Genomic DNA, 20,994 nt, shown 5'->3' on the forward strand with positions numbered 1-20,994 from the left:
CGTCTTCCCCCTCACGTCTTCCCCCTCACGTCTTCCTCCTCACGTCTTCCCCCTCATGTTGTCCCCCCTCACGTCTTCCTCCTCACGTCTTCCTCCTCACGTCTTCCCCCTCACGTCCTCCCCCTCACGTCTTCCTCCTCACGTCTTCCCCCTCGCGTCTTCCCCCTCACGTCTTCCCCCTCACGTCCTCCCCCTCACGTCTTCCTCCTCACGTCTTCCCCCTCACGTCTTCCTCCTCACGTGCAGGAGGAAAAGACAGCCAGGAGACAGGAGAGGAGACTCAGGAGGAATACACCTGCAGCTCCTAGTAACCACTACCACAACCTTTACATGTCCTACCTGCAATAGGACTCTTGGACCCAGGATAGGACTATACAGCCATCAGAGGACTCATCGTTAGAAGTGGATGTCATCATCGGACTTCGATGGACAACCACAAGCATGTGTGTGTGTGTGTGTGTGTGTGTTCCGTGTGTGTGTGTGTGTGTGTGTGTGTGTGTGTGTGTGTGTGTGTGTGTGTCCGTGTCTATGTGTGTGTGTGTGTCCGTGTCTGTCTGTGTGTGTGTGTGTCCATGTCTATGTGTGTGTGTGTGTGTGTGTGTGTGTGTGTGTGTGTGTGTGTGTGTGTGTGTGTGTGTGTGTGTGTGTGTCTATGTGTGTGTGTGTGTCCGTGTCTGTCTGTGTGTGTGTGTGTGTCCATGTCTATGTGTGTGTGTGTGTGTGTGTGTGTGTGTGTGTGTGTGTGTGTGTGTGTGTGTGTGTATGTGTGTGTTAGTGTGTGTGTGTGTGTGTGTGTGTGTGTGTGTGTGTCCGTGTGTGTCCGTGTGTGTCCGTGTCTGTGTGTATGAGAGTATTCTGTGTGCAGTGCTCGCTGCTGGCCGCGTATAGGCAGACGGGCCCCGTCACTCCTCTGAAGGTAAGTGAACAGCGCAGCCTAGTGGCGGGACTAAAAGCTTCACAAAGGGACGGGAGGAGGAGAGGAGAGAGATGGTCAACTACAGTTGAGCATCACAGTCCCTGGTGAGAAATGCACAGATGTTCTCTGGTAACATGTACAGTATCCCCCCCTTACTCCCTCTCTCGACACGGACAGGGTTGTGACTGATGTGATATTTGATGTGGGACTGACGTCAAGATGTGCGTTTGTTCACCAGGTTTCAAGGACCCTCTGACAACTCCTTGCTCGCGTCGTGACATTCTTGAATGTCTGCTTTTGTTGCTTCAGGGCTTCATATTGCTGCAGTCACATTTAGACCAACGAGGAATGCAATGTGCTAGATGCGATATTTCTGAGTAATATAGAGTTGATAAGTGATAATAAGCACATCTTTTAGTGAGCATACGGAACATTCTAGTGGGCTCTAGTTGGCATATGGTATATACCTGTGTAGCACATAGACTACACCACTGTGTGTGTGGGTGTGTGTGTACCTGTCGGATGGGCTCTGGCACACGGTAACGACAGCAGGAATGTGTGAGGCGTACGGCTGTGTCCAGACTGATCTTGTGGCCGACAGACACATACACTGGTTTAGTACTGCTGTCTGAGCTGCGTAGAGCCTGGAGACAGAGAGAGGGGGGGGGGGGGGGGGGGGAGGGGGGGGGGAGAGAGAGAGAGAGAGATAGAGAGAGAGAGAGAGAGTGGGAGAGAGTGAGAGGGCAAGAGAGAGTGGGAGAGTGAGAGAGGTTATTTTAAACACAATTGCACCTTCCTGGTATTGTGTGTGTGTGTGTGCGTGCGTGTGTACACGTGTGCGTGTGCATGTGTGTGTGTGTGTGTGCATGTGCGTGTGTGTGTGTGCATGTGCATGTACGTGTGTGTGTGTGCATGTGCGTGTGTGTGTGTGTATGTACCCTTACCTTCCCCAGTATCTTTCCGGAGCTGGCTGTGAGTGGGAAGCTGTCTCCTCCCTTCAGCAGAGCAGCTATCTGTGGGGGACACAGATACAGTATACTCACATCTTCCCCAATATCACCATTGTATCCTGTACAATAAAGTTGGGTCTCTGGCATCTATTTCTATATAAAGCTACTGTTGGAGATCTCATCCCCTGACATGACTGTATTATTGGACTGGACCTCTGGATCTTATCATACTCTCTCCAATGGTTGGCGAACACTTGACTTCAAACCCCCAGAGTTTGGAACTTGGGAAATCTGCTTTTTGCTTCTGAGCCCCCGACACGTGGAACATCTTGCAACGTACCTTAAAACTCAATACTTTAGTATCCTGTTTAAATCTTCACTGACCAACCAGTTCACTCCGGTCTGCGGTTGTTTTTCATTACTTTTCTCGACATCATCTTAAATGAGTTGAACTCTCAATGATTAAATGAAAGTTGAATGAATGAATGAATAAAAAGCACCTCCTGCATCTCTACTCTACACTCTTCTCCATCTCTCTCTTTCTCTTTCTCTCTGCTCCCTCTCTCTCTTTCTCTCTTTCTCTCTCTCTCAATTCAATTCCATTCAATTCAAAGAGACTTTATTGGCATGACCGAAGCACAGTATTGCAAAGAACATTGTACAAGGTAGTACAAACAGGAAAAGTACAGGTTCTAAGATACTGCTGCTGTCATTGTCTGATTCAGTGAAGTAACGCCAGACTTGAGAGCGTTTCGCTTCTGACACGATGCTGTTCTGCAAATTGTCTGTCACATTTGAAGTGCGTGTGAGACTGCTGGCTGGGCAGGAGACGAGAGGAAATTAGTTGTGTGTCCTCGACTTTGGGGAGCGTGAATCCCATGCAATCGGCTTTAACTCGCACACTCTCAAAAAATGGTAGCAAATGCAGTCTGGAGCCCCGGTGGGAGTCACTGTTTAGAAGATGAAGCCAATATTTGATTGCTCTTTAATATTTGATCTTAATCATAATCTTCTTTTACTCTATCTTTCTGCCCCCCTCTACGTGAGGGGGGAGGTGAGGGGGAAGCGGTGAGGGGAGGAGGTGAGGGGGAAGAGGTGAGGGGGAGGAGGTGAGGGGGAGGAGGTGAGGGAGAGGAGGTGAGGGGAGGAGGTGAGGGGGAGGAGGTGAGGGGGAGGAGATGAGGGGGAGGAGGTGAGGGGGAAGAGGTGAGGGGGAGGAGGTGAGGGGAGGAGGTGAGGGGAGGAGGTGAGGGGAGGAGGTGAGGGGGAGGAGGTGAGGGGAGGAGGTGAGGCTCTCTCTCCCCCCTCTCTGTCAGTCTCTCTCTCACCACCCCCTCCCTCTCTATGGCTCTCTCTCCCTCTGCTATTTTGATGCCTGTGGGAATTAAACTGTTCTTCTCTGCAGTGGAAGACACGGTGCAACGTCAACTGTACTGAACTGGGCCTTTGCTCATAGCTGTGCTGAGGCTTACAGGGCCAGAGAGATTGGAGGGGGTGGGGGGGTGTTGAGTGTCCATGACGATGGAATGTCTGGTCTACCATGACTGATTACAGCAGAGGAGCCAATGGATAGTGCAAGGGTCACAGTGAGCCAAGGGCCACAGGGTGAGGTCTCTGTGTGAGTGAGAGTAGAGAGAGAGAGAGAGAGAGAGAGAGAGAGAGAGAGAGAGAGAGAGAGTATAGAGGTAGAGGGAGTATAGAGGTAGAGAGAGTATAGAGGTAGAGGGAGTATAGAGGTAGAGAGTATAGAGGTAGAGAGAGTATAGAGGTAGAGAGAGTATAGAGGTAGAGGGAGTATAGAGGTAGAGAGAGTATAGAGGTAGAGAGAGTATAGAGGTAGAGAGAATATAGAGGTAGAGGGAGTATAGAGGTAGAGAGAGAGTATAGAGGTAGAGGGAGTATAGAGGTAGAGAGAGTATAGAGGTAGAGAGAGTATAGAGGTAGAGGGAGTATAGAGATAGAGGGAGTATAGAGGTAGAGAGAGTATAGAGGTAGAGAGAGTATAGAGGTAGAGGGAGTATAGAGGTAGAGAGAGTATAGAGGTAGAGAGAGTATAGAGGTAGAGAGAGTATAGAGGTAGAGGGAGTATAGAGGTAGAGAGAGTATAGAGGTAGAGAGTATAGAGGTAGAGAGAATATAGAGGTAGAGGGAGTATAGAGGTAGAGAGAGTATAGAGGTAGAGGGAGTATAGAGGTAGAGAGAGTATAGAGGTAGAGAGAGTATAGAGGTAGAGAGAGTATAGAGGTAGAGGGAGTATAGAGATAGAGGGAGTATAGAGGTAGAGAGAGTATAGAGGTAGAGAGAGTATAGAGGTAGAGAGAGTATAGAGGTAGAGAGAGTATAGAGGTAGAGAGAGTATAGAGGTAGAGGGAGTATAGAGGTAGAGAGAGTATAGAGGTAGAGGGACTATAGAGGTAGAGAGAGTATAGAGGTAGAGGGAGTATAGAGAGAGAGTATAGAGGTAGAGAGAGTATAGAGGTAGAGAGAGTATAGAGAGAGAGTATAGAGGTGGAGTATAGAGGTAGAGATAGTATAGAGGTAGAGAGAGTATAGAGGTAGAGAGAGTATAGAGAGCGAGAGCGAGAGCGAGAGCGAGAGCGAGAGCGAGAGCGAGAGAGAGAGAGAGAGAGAGAGAGAGAGAGAGAGAGAGAGAGAGAGAGAGAGAGAGAGAGAGAGAGAGAGGAAGACAAGCCAGCCATCAATAAGAGTTGTTTGATTTTGGGCCAGGCAATCTGAGAGAGAGATTGAGTGAGTGAGTGAACGGGTGATCAAGGGTGAGAGAGAGAGATCAAAAGGAGGGAGAGGAGCAGAGAGAGGATAAAGTCAGATGGACAGAAAGAACATCCAGAGGAAGGAAAGGAGGAAATGAAAGAAGAATATGCTGAGAAAGTAAAAGATTGTTCCCCTGAACAGATCTAGGCTAAATGGAGGCTAGTGATATCAAATTGAGCCCCATATTAGCACACTCCTAGCATAAGATAAGATAAGATATTCCTTTATTGATCCACCTTGGGGAAATTCAGGCATCATAGCAGCATGGGGGAGGGGGGAGGGGAGGTACAGGTACATGGTGATAGTAGAAGACATGATACAGGTCATAAAATGATAGTACAGTGGGGAAGTACTATAAAGTATGAGAGAAAGAGTATATGAAAATACATTCCTGGGAGTGATTTTAGACCATAAACTCTGCTGGAAACCCCATATAGAATATGTGAGGGCTAAGATGCCAAAGAGCATCTCAATCATTAGTAAGGTTAGACATGTACTCAATCCCAACTCATTGCACACTCTGTACTGTGCAATGATCTTGCCTTACCTGCATTACTGCAGAGGTATGGGGTAACACATACAAAACAACCATAAATACATTGACTATCCTACAAAAAAGAGCAATAAAGGGCGGCTGGGTGGCGCAGCAGAGATTGCGCTCGTCACCAATGCGAGAGACTCCGGTCTCGAATCCGGGTGTCAGCATTGTCTCCGGCATGGGCCAGCCGTCATACTAACTTGTTTGGCTGAGTTAGCGGGAGGGAAGTCGATGGGGTGGTAATCTGGCGTTGTGGACAGTGACTCCTGCAGGTCAGGTCAGGGCGCCTGCACAGCAAAAGACAGGAAGTGGTGAAGGCAGCGTGACCTCCCACGCGTTACACTTCACCAATGAGAGTCCGCACTGTCAGGTGAAAAGAGAGCCGCTGGCTGTCTCCGCATGTGTCGGAGGAAGCATGTGGTAGACCTCAGGGCTCCCTTGACCGACCAGTAGGGGGCACATGCGCACAACGACCAGGTAGGGGAGGGAGGAATTGGCATAACGACTAAATTGGGATGGGAGGAAAAGCACAGAAAAATCAGGCGGAGAAAAAGAGGATACATTTTTATTTTTTTAACACTTTGAATGCCACCCACGGGTTGAATGCCCACTCACGAGAATATTCGTTTTATTCGTTTTTTTTTATATAAGCGATCAGAAATCATATTGCATCAAGCAAGCCTACCGTTGGAGATCCAGTCACCCCAGGCACTCAGATGTGAAAAAAGCGCCCCCTATCGTCTCCCAGATGGTAAATCACCCTTTTGGATTGGACTCAATGAAAATGAATGGGAAAAAACACCCCGCACTCCACATTTTACTTCTCACTCATGTAACCGGGGTCTACCAGAGTTCACTCTGGAGCCTCCGAGCCGCGGGGAATATGTGTTTTACTGTATACACAATGGATCAATCAAATGAGCGATTTTTTCGAATGGCGATCGGGAATTGGAATAAACCATTTGGATACCATCTGATCTCAGGTAAGGAATCTTTGTTATCAGTATTAGGATAATCAGACCCGTTTTCACGGATATAAGCTTTTATGTGATTATGGTGATAGGCTGTTTGACTCTGCTTGTGGTCAGGAAATAGGAGAATCGATTTTCAACTGGCGGCATGAGCGTGCATGCGTACACATATACTATCGATCATCTAGCTTTTTTGAAAACGATTCATAAATAGGCCGAACAATGACAACGTTCTAGAATATTCCAGTAAAAGGCGATTATCATAGAATGTGTTGTTTTTTCCGCGAAAACGAGTGATTTTCAAAATGCTATCAAACGGAAATGAAGCGATAAAAAAACAATCTGCCATGACAATGTTGACTGGAAAATGAGTCTTTGATAAGCGACGGGGAGATTAGACACATAGCCATAATTTAAAACATAGATTAGGCAATATTAACGTTAACATTGGAGTGGATGTGGGCATTCAAGGGGGTAAAAAGGAAAACACGGACTGGCTCTCAAAGTGTTAAAGAGCAATAAGAGTAATAAACAATGCAGGATATCGGGACCACACACACACTGTTTCTACAATCACATATTTTGAAGTTCATTGATATGGTAAACTTTAAAACTCTGCAAGTTATGTACAAAGCAAGAAATAATCAATTACAGGTAAATGTAATTTCTTTTTTAAATCAATTCAAATCTAGACTAAAATAATCAATTTTCGATACAGAAGGGAAGAAGAGCTTTAATTGCATTTAATTAATAAAAAAAAAACATATGATACTGTATTGTACGCTATATCACATTACATTATATAATCATATTATAATAAATGTGTATATTATATTAAACTATATTTACACTACTATTATATTATGGTACTATATTATATTGTATATATCATGTACTATATATCTCATATCACATTATATATGTGTTGTATACACTATTATATACTATATACTATTATATACTGCAGGTATACTATACTGTAATGTGTACTGTAATGTGTACTATATATGTATGTACTGTAATGTGTACTATATGTATGTACTATGTATGTAAATGTAAAAAAAAAAGAAAACGTAAGTATTCAGAGGTAGGGCCCGACAAGCCTAGTGCTTCTCTCCCTAGCCCTTTTCGGACAATTGGACAATGCTGCAATAGCAGCTGGTAAAACTTTGGCGATTTATGGAATGACCATTGTTATGTGTTCAAAACCCGAAATAAAAAATAGTAAAAATAAAAATAGGCAGTGTAAACAATATAGCAATATAATTAACTCTGAGTATGCGCATATGAGCAAGTAGGCAGCGTAAATAAATCAAGGTGCAGACGAGGGTATGTATGCCCTCTCAGTTATATTTGTATTACAATAATATAGTTACAATAGACGCTATAATCTAAATATATGCTATGATTAAGTAAGTATACAGTATAGTGTCGGGGGGTATGAGTCTGTGACTGAAGGTGCTTCTCATCTTGACTAGCTCATCGTAGTGGGGGTGGGAAGGATTCTCCAGGATAGCAGCCAGCTTCCTTCTCATCCCCCTCTCTGCCACCACCTCTAGTCTGACCAGTTTGACTCCCACCACGGAGCTAGCCTTCCTCACCAGCTTGTTCAGTTTGTTGGTGTCCCTTGAATTGATGTGATTGACATACTACCTAGTGAAGGAATCTATGTTTTTCAATGTGTATATAATGTATATATCGGTGGGTGACAGCATCTGCTATTAGATATTAGTTGTAAGAGGACAGTATCAGTCACTATGTCTGGCTCCAGTGAGGCTGCAGAGGCTGCCTGTTATCAGCCAAGGTCATTGTATGCAGCGGCACTGGGCTCTCACATGGTGGTGTGGTCACATCGTTTAGTAATATCAACATCGCCGTTGCTATAGTGATTTGGGTGAAAAGTGCCGTTGCCATAGTAACAGTCACGAGAGAGAGGTCGACATCGCGAGACTTGAAGACGGTCTCTGCCAACGACGAGAGGGCCTACCTGGAAGAGGTCAAGGTCCTGGCGGGATGGTGCCAGGAAAACAGCCTCTCCCTGAACGTCAGCAAAACAAAGGAGATGATTGTGGACTTCAGGAGGTCGGGGGTCAAGGACTACAGCCCCCTCAGCATCGACGGGGCACCGGTTGAGAGAGTCAACAGCTTTAAGTACCTCGGAGCCTACATATCCGAGGACTTGACATGGACCACACACATTAACAGTGTTGTGAAGAAGGCACGACAACGCCTCTACTTCCTCAGGCGCCTAAGGAAGTTCCAAGTCAGCCAGAAGATCCTTAAGAACTTCTACTCATGTACAATAGAGAGCATCTTGACCGGCAACATCACCTCCTGGTTTGGGAATAGCACTGCACAAGACCAAAGCAGACTACAAAGAGTGACACGTTCAGCCGAACGCACAATTGGAGGGGGGCTCCCCACCCTCCAGAACATTTACTACAAGCGTTGCAAGGGCAAGGCTAAGAGAATCATTAAAGACTCCAGTCACCCGAACAACTGCCTCTTTGAACTGCTGCCGTCAGGCAAGCGATACAGGAGTCTCAAGGCGAGCACAGAAAGACTCAGAAGAAGCTTCTATCCCCAGGCCATCAGGCTGCTAAACGAACAATGAATGAACACTACACAACAACAACCACCAAACGCACATAGCACACACATCCACACGCACACACTCACTTTAAACAAACACACTGTAGCACCCACTCCACACACTTATAGCACACACCCACTTTAAACAAACACACTGTAGCACCCACTCCCCACACTTTATATTTATGGATGAAGGATTGCACTACAACTCGTACACCTTACTGTAAATTGTACCTAAAATTGTACCTCATCCCATTTCTGCTTTGCACTAGATAGTACTGTACATTAGTACACTGCATAGTATTGTGTATTGTATATTATATGGTAACTCAGAACATTGTACATATGTCTATACCGAACACTGTGACCTCATTTTCTTCTTCTAAATTCATGCTATATTATGTTATTATGTTATTTGATACTATCTTGTCTAGCACAGTCTCTGGAGCGTAACAGTAAGAAGCATTTTGTATGAAAGTATTCTGTACTTCTGTATGACAACTATTAAAGAACTTGAACTTGAACTTGAACTTAAGCTGTGGGGTCTTCAGGAGACTAGCCAGATTGAGACACGACGCACAGGCAAGCAGACGCGTTGATCAGAGACTTTGAGATCCCTCCTCACCCTCGCTGGGTGGGGGAGGGGAATATGCCACATCATCGCTAGCTTTGGCTAACAGGGGAGGTTTTGGCCGACGACGAGGCCCAGAACCATTGGACTAATAGCATAAGAGACGGTGGACAAGAATGAATTAAGACTGTTCAAGGACATTACAGAGTTGGTTACATCTGTTACGAGGCTTTGTTTATGGAATAAACAATGTTTTTCCAAGAAAGGTACCACGTTTGCCAGTGTCGAATTCTTCTGATTACGGATTGCATTAACGGGGATGACACAGTTGTACAGCCAGTATGAGAAGGTCGACTTCGGAATAAGAGATAAACACAACGCAGAAACTTCACGAACACAGGTGACGAGGTGATACTGGCTGATTATGATCGAAATCTATCACTAGGATAAATGTTGTCAGCTCAATGCTTCCCCTTTCTCCTCCAATAGACCACTGGCGTAAGACTCAAACTATGATATCCAAATTAATTTGGAATAATAAACGCCAGATAATCAAAATAACTACCACTCAACGTAGGAAACAGGATGGAGGCTTGGCAATCCCCGATTTTTCGTTATATTTCTGGTCCTTCTCTCTGAGGCCCTTGATAAACTGGCTGGACCCTGAAATTGCTGTGTCATGGCGCTCCTTAGAAGCAGCAGCGGTCTCACCACAAAGACTACAGGATGCAGTATACTCCACTATTCCTATATCAAAATGCCAGCTAAGATATGGACCGATCCTATCCCACGTGATTCAAACGTGGCATAATGTTGAGAGGCACCTGCTCGAGTTGTGGCAGAAGTCGGAGGTGTAGAGGGTGAAAAGGAAGGGTGACAGCACAGTTCCTTGGGGGGCGCCAGTGTTGATCACCAGCACATCAGACTGACTGTCCTGTAGTCACGTGTCTCTCAGTTGAAAAAGTTTCAACGTTTTCAACGCCAATGTCATCTATTTGTCAATGGACTAATCAATTCAACCGAGTGGCGGGATTACAAATCTGAGGTATCTGAAGAGAAATCGACAGCTGTACATATCCAATGCTAACGGTAGTAATGTATATACAGTAACTTATGTAACGTTAGCTGAGGCAGAAACGGTAATCAGTGGTATCGCTTGTTGTGCCCTGTGTACTTTATATTCTCTATGTACACCACCAGCGAAAGAAAAGGGTGTCCAATGCGATCACAGCCTAAACGAGTGGGTTGTGAAAAAGAGAGCTGTGGCTTGAGACGGCCCTTCAGCCAGAACTCTTGTCCAGAGCATCGTTAAACGTTTACCTTTGTTGAAATATATGACATACAAAATGGGCAGTGTGTCAAAGTGTCCTTGAACAAGACACTTAACGCCTAACTGCTCCTGATGAGCAGGCTGGCACCTCACATGGTCGCCTCCGCCATCGGTGTGTGAATGTGTGAGAGAATGGGTGAATATGAGGCATTAGTTGGGAAGAACTTTGGATAAAAGCGCGATATAAATGCATTCCATATAGGGCTGTCTTAAATACGTTGAAGCTTCGTTCGATGGGCATGGGATTCGAACGGGGGGAAAAAATGCGAAGATATTAAAAAAAATTATATATATAACGTTATATATAATATATATATATATATATATTTTTTTTGTATCCCCCCTCCCACCTGCAAAATCTTGCGCCTCCAATGCAACAAACGTCATATGCTTCATCAACTCTGCCTCTCTTTGTTAACTACAACAAGCAATGCTGTTTGTTATTTAAGATGAGGTCGGACTCGGCACTGACAGATTTGTGTTCATTGTGCTGCTTTTATAAAGCCTCAAATGACGGCTTACAATATTTCATAAAAGCAAAGTGTTTCGTTTGTCTAAGATTTAAAAATGTTTAAACTTTACAGCACTAACAATTCTCTATAGCAGTGTTTCTCAACTGGTGGGTCGCGACCCAAAAGTGGGTCACTGGGCCATTTGGAGTGGGTCGCGGATGTGTGTGTAAAAAAAGCACAAAAAAAACTTTAATTTTAATTTTTTATAATTAGTTTTTTGCACTACCTATCTTTGTGCAAGTGGCTTCTCAGCTCTGGTTCAGCTGAAGACAAAGCAGAGGAACAGATTGGACATTGAGCATGACCTCAGATTTGCAACTACAACCATCACAACCATCACCCCAGACTTTGAGACTCTTGTCAGGAGCAAACAACATCCCCAGTTATCCCATTAGTTCCCTGGGATGTTAAGCTAAGAAGTCTGCTAAGAAGGATATATTATTTATTATTATTATTATTTTATTTCATTGTGTTTTTAGCCCTAGTTGCACTTTTTTTGCAACCCCAGTTGTCCCATTAGTTCCCCCAAACTTACTGTAGGTCTGTTATGTTAAGCTAAGAAGTCTGCTAAGAAGCATAATTATTTATTATTATTATTTTATTTCATTGGGTTTTTAGCCCTAGTTGCACTTTTGTTGCAACCCCAGTTATCCCATTAGTTCCCCCAAACTTAGGTCTGTTATGTTAAGCTAAGAAAAATGCTAAGAAGCATATTATTTATTATTATTTTATTTTATTGGGTTTTTAGCCTATAGTTGCACTTTTGTTGCAACCCCAGTTATCCCATTAGTTCCCTCAAACTTAGGTCTGTTATGTTAAGCTAAGAAGTCTGCTAAGAAGCATAATTATCTATTATTATTATTATTATTATAATTATTATTTTATTTCATTGGGTTTTTAGCCCTAGTTGCACTTTTGTTGCAACCCCACCCTAACCCTAACCCTCTAACCCTAACCTTTGTTGCAACCCCAGTTATCCCATTAGTTCCCCCAAACTTAGGTCTGTTATGTTAAGCTAAGAAATCTGCTAAGAAGCATATTATTTATTATTATTTTATTTCATTGGGTTTTTAGCCCTAGTTGCACTTTTGTTGCAACCCCAGTTATCCCATTAGTTCCCCCAAACGTAGGTCTGTTATGTTAAGCTAAGAAATCTGCTAAGAATCATATATTATTTATTATTATTTAATTTCATTGGGTTTTTAGCCCTAGTTGCACTTTTTTGTGTTTATTTCATGTTTTTAACAGTGCATGAAAGATTGCCTATTACTGCATTTATTATTTTTTTTAATAAATCATAGTGGTTAAAAAATTTGGGTTGCAACTTAATGACTAAGGAAAATGTTGGGTCCCGAGGCTAGACCAGTTGAGAACCACTACTCTATAGTATTTTTTATATTCTCCCGACCCATATAAAAACATCTTAACGTCTTAATAAAAAATTAAGTCGAATTCTGCCTTTGTCTCTATTAACTACATATTAAAATGGGAGGAGGAATTTTTATGACTAGGAAATGTTCTGCTTTTATCACTCCCTCCATAATGAAATCTGTTATTCATGCCTTGGTTTTGTCTCATTTAGAATACTGCCCTGTTATCTGGTCGTCAGCTACAAATCGAATTTAAAAAAGTTGCAGGTTGCTCAGAATAAAGCGGCTCGCCTGGCATTAGGCTGTTCATACAGGACAAGTATTGGTTTTATGCATGAACATCTGGCATGGCTGATGGTTGAAAATAAAGTATCGATGAGTCTTCTAATGCTACTGCGGAACATTATTAGCACTGGTAAGCCATCTAGCTTGGCTCAGCAGTTAGAAATGACTTCTGAACATGGTTACAACACTAGAGGGGCCGCTTCTGGTAACATCAGAACAAAATCAGCACCAAAATCAAATTTTCTCAAACTCTCTGGAATGCTCTGCCGAAAAACATCTCATCCACAATACATAATAAAATTACTTTCAAAACAAATATTAAGAGATATCTTGCAAACATGTCAAGTATGTAACTGTTATCTGTGTATTATCTTTTTTTTGTTTGACTGGAATGTTAGATTTTATAATGTGAATTTGTATATTTGTATACATTTTTAATTTGTGTTTTGTCAAGTATGTAACTGTTATCTGTGTATTTTATCTTTTTTTTGTTTGACTGGAATGTTAGATTTTATAATGTGAATTTGTATATTTGTATACATTTTTTATTTGTGTTTTGTTTTTATTTTTATTCGTATTTTTTGTTGTACATTTGTATGGTATTTGTTTTGTCCAGGACCCCAGGAAGACTAGAGGCTCTTTCATGTGTCTCTAATGGGGATCCTTTAACACTATGATCGCCGCGGACGAGTTTTCACGTCATTCCTAGCCATGCTCATTCTGCCGAAGACGCCGTAACTCGTCTTTGATGTCAATATTTAAAAAATCTGTCATCGAAATCATATTTCCTTTCCGGAGCCCTGAGACACACTGCTGATCTCCTCTCAACTCTCTAGCGGTTCAAGAGCGGCATCTGGTGGCCGATCGGCAGATCGCCAACCGGAAATTAACCTTTGAACCGGTAGTGCTCATCCATATGTGGTCCGGCCACTCGCTATCGTTAGAGAGACTCCGTATTGACACAGTGAACATCGATCGGTGCAAATAACTCGAAAAAACAACATGATTTGGACGTATATACTATTATACAACCTGGAAATGGATCGGGCATTTCTCCATCCCATAATAGAAAAAATTCTGTTCCACGCTCATCTGCCAGCGGCGCGAGGAAGCCACGGTAAGATTCAGCGTTATTTTCTAACGTCTTCTATACTAACTGATCTGATGAACATATGACCCACTCTGGATGAATCATCTAACGCTGCCCACGGAATTATAAACGATCCCCCGCCCATCCGGTCATCATCAGATGATGCGTAGAAACTTCTAGAACCACGTCCAGTTGACATTTTTTATCTCGCACAGATTCCTACCAAACTGTATTTGATCATCAATATAATGCATTTAGGGCTATAAATCACGTTCTGAAGAAAGCTGCAGAAAATGATAAAAACATACTTATACTTTAGACCATATTTTAGTATGAATATGTGAATGAAAAAGTTTAACGTTGCTACACCCTGAACAATACATATAGGACATTGAATGGGCCATAATAATGGCAATTTAGCAATAGAATTTTAAAAGTTATAGCCCTGCAAAGAAGGGGAACTTCTCCATAGACAAATAGAGCTGGCGAGGGATGGTAAATTATGAATTTAACCCATGGCGATTAAAGTGTTAATAAACATAAACATAAACACATAAATATTTATATAATTGTTTGCTTTATAGACGAAGGTTGCATCATAATTATGTAATGTAATGTCGTTGGCTGTGTGAAGGCCCTCCCATAGTCGAGCAGACTGTACACAGAGCAGACTCCGCGGAGGTCCGCGCAACTCTTTGAGCTTTCATAGTCGAGCAGATCTCAGCGGACTTCCACGGTCTATTTCCTACATTTCTCGCGCCAGTTTACTACATTTCCCACAATTCTTTCGCGCTGTTTACACTTCTGTTAATAATGGTGTCAGGTGATGAAGAAGAGCTGCTCTGTTTACTGGCTTTGCGGGATAAAAAGCAGAGACGGTGGTATGTGAGGCCACTCAATGAAAAAAGGGATGAGGAGGGGGAGTCTGTCTGCGCCATTGTTACCACAAGATGGCGATGACGTCACGGGCTCATCTCTCTCCTCGCGCCACCAATCGCTCGCGTGGTGTCACATTTAATGCAGTTCGATGTCAACTAAAACGCAGAGCAGCGTTTTGTGTGACACCAAGTCAGCGGCGCGGATGTCCGCGCGTCAGAAAATAGGAGCTTCGCACTTGCACTCTGCTGTGGGTCTGCTGTCCGCTGAGATCAAAGCTCAAAGAGTCCGCGCGGACCTCCGCGGAGTCTGCTCTGTGTACAGTCTGCTTGACTATGGGAGGGCCTTAACTGTGCCCAGGCAGTGCAGCTCCCGACTAATTATTAATTTAATTAATTAATCCAATCCAATCCACTTTATTTATAGAGCACATTTAAAAACAACAAAGTTGACCAAAGTGCTGTACAAGTCCCACAACATAAGATAAAAAATAAATAAAAAAATTATTATAAATCTTTTTTATTTTTATTTTTTGAATCTCGAAGCTTCGAATTAAAATCGAATCTCGGCCCGAAGCTTCGAAGGCCAGAAAAAGCTTCGAAGGTCAGCCCATATACTGTTTACCAATTGTTAAGTCGGTATAGCCTATATATACAATAATTTAAACCGGAACGAAGTTTAGTGCAATGTGGCCAGGTCAAGAACGAGGGCGTAAACACACAGAGACTACAGAGGTCTATTGTGTTCCCATGAAGAGAACACTGCTCAGACGTTCAGAATCTGCATGAATAGACAGACTGCTATCATTCATCTAGAGCAGGGGTGGCCAACCAGTCAGAGACTAAGAGCCACAAAAATTACTGTGGTACCACAAAGAGCCACACTGTAACTGAGGGGTACAATTCCCTGACTGTATTGTTAGATATGGTATTTAATACCACTACCTCTTGTACTTTAACTTCTGGCCATCCAGTACATGATATAAGTATGATGAACACTTTCCCACCTGATGAAACGAATCCACACAAATGTACAAATCGAAGGTTTAATATAGCAAAAGGTATATACAACGTTCACTTGTTTACACTTATGATTAGAAATATGCACTTGTATGGCAAATGAGTATTCGTAGGTAAATCAACATTGAATGTCCAATCTCTGGTTACGCAGGGAGTAAGTATACAACCTGGAATATTTAGGAACGATAGCGATGGTACTTAAATGATTATAGCTGGATACACTAAAGGGGGGGGGGGGGGTCCCGCTGGTTGTAAGACAGTAGGAGGGGGGGGTTAGAGAAGCCGCTGGCGGTATCCCATCTGGCCGACGGTTTCTTGGGAGAATTCAAAGTCTTGAACACGGTGCCCACAGAACCTCGGTCCGCAGACGAATACAGCTGGACCCTCTGTGGACGGTAGCTGCCGGTCCACAACGGAGAGACGTGAGGCGACCTCACTGGTGTAGAGCGCCGTCTCACCTGGAGTCCTCTCCGGGGGGTAGTTCCAACACTCCGCAGTGTTGGCCTTTATCCATGGAATAATCAAAGCACCCAAAGCATAATCCAAGCCGTGGAAGGCTCGCCGTCGTCCGGGTAGAGTAATCCAATATACAGGTCCAGTCGCCCTGGCCCGGAGCTCCTCGGATGCAAGCACCACTAGGGGTCTGCCCAGCCTGGTTAAGCGTCCAGATAACGTCAGGAACAATGGGGGTACTGATAACTTTAGAACTCTAACCGAACGATGCACCATACATAAATAGACTATTATTAGCTTAATAGAATACGTCCAACTCGACGGTATAGTGCCAAACTATGACTATTCAACTATTAATCTACACGATATCTCAATGCCTATTCTGGGGCCAAGTAGGCCTTACTACACCACACGTGCGTCGTGGGGAGGCTTCGCGTCTGTCACTCTGTTGGAGGGTAAAGAACTGGACTAAAAGAAGGTTCTACTTTACTTGCGCCATATATATATGCGCTATGAACAAATAGTACCATTCGTATTTCGCCCGACATATTCCTGAGCGGAACCGGGGCTTGCCATGACATGTTGGCCGGCACGATTGAACTTGGACCTAGGGGTATGGCAACCTGGCGCCAGGTTCTCGTCCAATGGTAGAATGAAACTATTATGGGCTGTTTAGTAGACTAAAGGGATATTCAGTGCATATTGTACAAGGAATATACAGGGGATATCAAACGATATACAAATACAATTAAATATATATATATAAATATATATATATATTCGGTTTAATCTGATCCTTCACAACAGCCGCCCCCTAATTAGTCCCACCTAATTAGCTAAGCAGAGACAGATTAACCGCACTGTCTACCACTCAAGGTCCGCTGTAAGGGTCAGTCAACTCACAAAGTCATGGGGTCATGGTCATCATCGATAGTATCTGGGAGTCGGGGCAGTTCTATGAGCCTCGCCACGGGACGTGTGTAAGTGCGCCCTTGGACGAGTACTTCAGCTGCTCGGACCTTGCCATCGGCACCGGTGATCACTTTGCTTACGCGGCCAGCCGGCCACATAGCTCTGGGTAGTGACTGGTCAATAATCATGACGACTGTTCCTTCTGTCAAATTGTCTCTCTCTTTTACCCACTTCTGGCGGGTCTGTAGAGACGGTAGGTAGTGAAGTAGGAAGCTGCTCCAAAACTTGTCAGCTAGTACTTGGCTGTACCTCCACATTCTTCGGCCGTTCGCTTCTTCAGGCCTGTACATTGTCTGGGGTAGCGCGGGGTCCAGCCGCCCCATTAGGAGTGTGTTGGGGGTGACTGGGTCGACATCTGCTACATCACTGGAGACGTAACCGAGGGGCTTTGAGTTCAATACTCCCTCGATCTCCGTGAGGACTGTCATTAGGACTTCCTCCGCCACAGTCTGGGCCCCAAGTACGGCGTACAGGGCTGTCTTTATAGAACGTACTTCTCGTTCCCAGGTTCCACCGAAGTGGGGTGCGTTCGGGGGATTAAACTGGAAGTCAATCTGGGATGGAGCGAGGTGGGTCTTAAGTTCTGGGCCCCAGCTCTCTTTCTCCGCCTTTGAAGTTGGTCCCGTGATCAGACAACAATGTAGACGGTTTTCCTTTCCGTGATGTGAATCTTCGGAAGGCCATAAGGAATGAGTCTGTGCTCATGGTCGGAAGGAGCTCGATATGTATCGCTCTGGTGGTCATGCATTTGAATACAATACCCCACCGCTTCTCGGTGCCTCTTCCTCTCTTTATATACAACGGGCCAAAGCAGTCCATGCCTGTGGAGTGGAATGGCTTGTCGCCGATTCGGAGGCGACAGGGGGGTAAGTCAGCCATCCGTGGTATGCTGGGCTGCGCGCGCCACTTACGGCAGTCTAGACAGGTTCGCTGGAAGCGCCGTACTGCTTCTCTCCCTTGCAATATCCAATAACGACATCTGATCTCCGCGAAGACTCTCTCTGCTCCTGCGTGGTGTACATCCTCGTCGTATTTCTTTATGATCAGCTCTGTGACCTTGTGTCGGCTGTTCAAGACGATCGGGTACTTAATGTCATCTGGTAGATCGGGGGCTCTCCGCAGGCGACCACCCACTCTGATGAGATTATGGGCGTCACTCTCTGGTGCCAGGTGAATCAGTCTGCTGTCTGATGGGACGGGGTTTCCTCCCTGTAGACAGTCTAGCTCATCGGGGAACGAGTCTCTCTGGGCTCGTTGTAGTAGAAGAAGTTCTGCTTCTTCGTAGTCAGCTGCTGACATGTCAGTGGTGGACTGAATCTCTGGGTGGTGCCGCAGGAATGTTCTTTGCTGCGCACTCTCTAGGGTAATGCAGTCATCTATGTTGGGGTCTGTGGAGGCGACAGTGCTCAGTCCACAGAACATAGGTTTCTTGTTCTCAGCCCCCTCGTTACTTGCTTCCCGCGGGATGGGCGTAGGCCACTCTCCTTCCGGGAGCTTGAGGAATTCTGGTCCGTCACTGTAGATGTTGCGACGGGTTAGGTCATCCAGAGACATTCCCCGGGTGATGACGTCAGCTGGGTTGTGTTTGGTGTCCACATACCGCCAGCTCGCTGCTTCTGTTAACTCTTGAATCTCGGTGACTCTGACTCCCACGAAGACTTTGTATCTGCATGAATCAGACTTGATCCATGTGAGTACTGTCGTGGAGTCTGACCACAAGATTGTTCTGTGCACCGGAATGGTGAGTTCACGTTGGATTAACGTGGCTAGATGCGCTCCTGCGAGGGCTGCGCAGAGCTCTAGACGCGGGATAGATTGTTGCTTTCGGGGGGCTATTCTTGAGCGAGCCAGGATGAAAGCAGTGTGTATCTTTCCTCCCTTCTCTTGGGCACGCAAGTAAGCCACCGATCCGTAGGCTACTTCGGAGGCGTCGCTGAAGACGTGTAGATCAATCTCGCATGTCTCTGGCCTCACTGTGGATGGGAAGTAGCTGCGGCGTATATTGACGCCTGGGAGTGAGCGGAGTTCCGTCTCCCACTCTCTCCATGTTGAGGCAAGGTGTGCGGGTATTGGGTCGTCCCAGCCCTGATCCTTGTCCCATAGTGCTCGTACAATCATCTTTGCCCTGGTGGTGTAAGGTAGAATACATCCCAACGGGTCATATTGTCTGGCGAGTGTTCTGTACACACTCCGTCTGGTGGTCGGTATCGCCGTCGACCTTCCCTGCTCTGGAGCCAAGGGTTTGTGTCTATAGTGGAGCGAGTCTGTTTTGAAGCGCCAGACTAGTCCTAGTGTCATTTCTTGGGCTTCTCCTGGGATTGTCGCCATCCAGGTCTCGCTGCTGGCAGCCTTGTCCGCGGGGGAGAGGCTGCGCAATACGTGCGGGTCACTGCTGGCCCACTGCCTGAGATCAAAGCCGCCTTTGATCAGGGAGGCGCGTAACTTGATTAGGAGAGCCTCGGCTTCTTCTTGAGTCGAAACGCTTTGTAAACAGTTGTCCACGTAGAAACTGTTCTTCACACTGTGTTGGACCTCTTCATCTGCTGTTGGGTCCTCTGCGACGTGTTTCTGTAGTGCAAATGTAGCACAGCACGGGCTGCATGTGGTTCCGAAGGGGAGTACTTCCCACTGGTAGATGGCTGGGTTCTCATCTCCGATCCTCTCTCTCCATAGGAACCGCAGCAGGGGCTTGTCCTCCTCTACTAGTCTCACCTGCAAGAACATCCCTTTGATATCCCCGCTGATAGCCACCTTGTCCTGGCGGAAGCGCAGTAGCACGCCTAGTAGGGAGGGGCCGAGTGTGGGGCCGGGCAAGAGCTCTTTATTCAGATTTTGGGATCCGATCTGGTAGCTGCAGTTAAACACAATGCGATCCTTGCCGTTGTGATGGACCTTGTGATGCGGCACGTACCATGATTCGGTCGTCTGATCGGCCTCTTTAATGTCAATCTTTGTTACGTGTCCCGCTGTGATTAGCTTCTCAATCTCAGCGCGGTACACACTCTCTTGAGCGGGGTCTTTGGCTAGGCGCCGCTCCGTGTTCAATAGATAGCGCTCCGTGGCGTCTTTCTTTGCGTGAAAGGTGGGCATTCCCTCTCGCCTCAGGAGTGGAGTTGCGTATCTCATCACTCCGCCGACTGTGACTCTCTTTGTCCCCTGCTCGAGTAGGTTGATGGCGTAAATGTCTTCTTTAGAGCGAATATCTTTCTTTTCGTTCTTAAAGGGCATTGTCTCTAGGGTCCATAGCCTCTCGACATGCTGCAGGAGAGTGGTGTCTTCTTCTGTCGTTCTGGAGTGGAGGCAGCTAGTGGCTGCTGTTCGGTTGAGAGATTTAGCGAGGGGGCCTTGTAGGGTCCACCCTAGGCGGGTCTCGACTGCTGCAGGACAGCCTCGGGGGGCCTGTATGGACCCGGTCAATCGGGACTATGAGTTCTGCATGGTCGGAGCCTATCAGCAGGGTCGGGGTAGCGCCGTCTATGAGCGGGATAGGTAATTGGCGCAGGTGCACATATTTATCCATCAACTTGGTGACAGGGTAGGTGTACTGCGATAGTCCTATTTCTTGGCTGGTGAAAGCATTTGTAATCTTGTACCGTCGCTCTGGCTGCCCGTTTGCTGCGATAGTGAAGGAGACATTCTCGCCCTTTATCGTCTTTAAATCTCTTCTTATTGTCCGAATCGTCATTTCGTTCTTGCTCCCCCGCAGTCCCAGCTGGGCCGCAGCGGACGCGAGCAGAAGGGTCTTCTCTGACCCGTCGTCAAGGACGGCGTAGGTGT

General features: G+C 45.5%; 1 protein-coding gene across 3 annotated transcripts in view; it reads right to left on the reverse strand.

Annotated features, from left to right (window-relative positions):
- The window catches only part of LOC311231446 (endonuclease V-like), a 248,208-nt gene that overhangs the window by 184,814 nt on the left and 42,400 nt on the right, over nucleotides 1–20,994 (reverse strand). For all 3 annotated transcript variants that reach the window (XM_084318026.1, XM_084318027.1, XM_084318028.1), the window contains exons 6-7: nucleotides 1,861–1,929; nucleotides 1,432–1,560 (exon numbers count right to left, since the gene is read on the reverse strand). In XM_084318026.1, the coding sequence (XP_084174152.1) occupies nucleotides 1,432–1,560; nucleotides 1,861–1,929 (198 nt within the window). The remainder of the gene's footprint in view (nucleotides 1–1,431; nucleotides 1,561–1,860; nucleotides 1,930–20,994) is intronic.

This window comes from Notolepis coatsorum (assembly GCF_963971535.1).
Source record: "Notolepis coatsorum genome assembly, chromosome: 7".
NCBI classification, from domain to species: Eukaryota; Metazoa; Chordata; class Actinopteri; order Aulopiformes; family Paralepididae; genus Notolepis; species Notolepis coatsorum.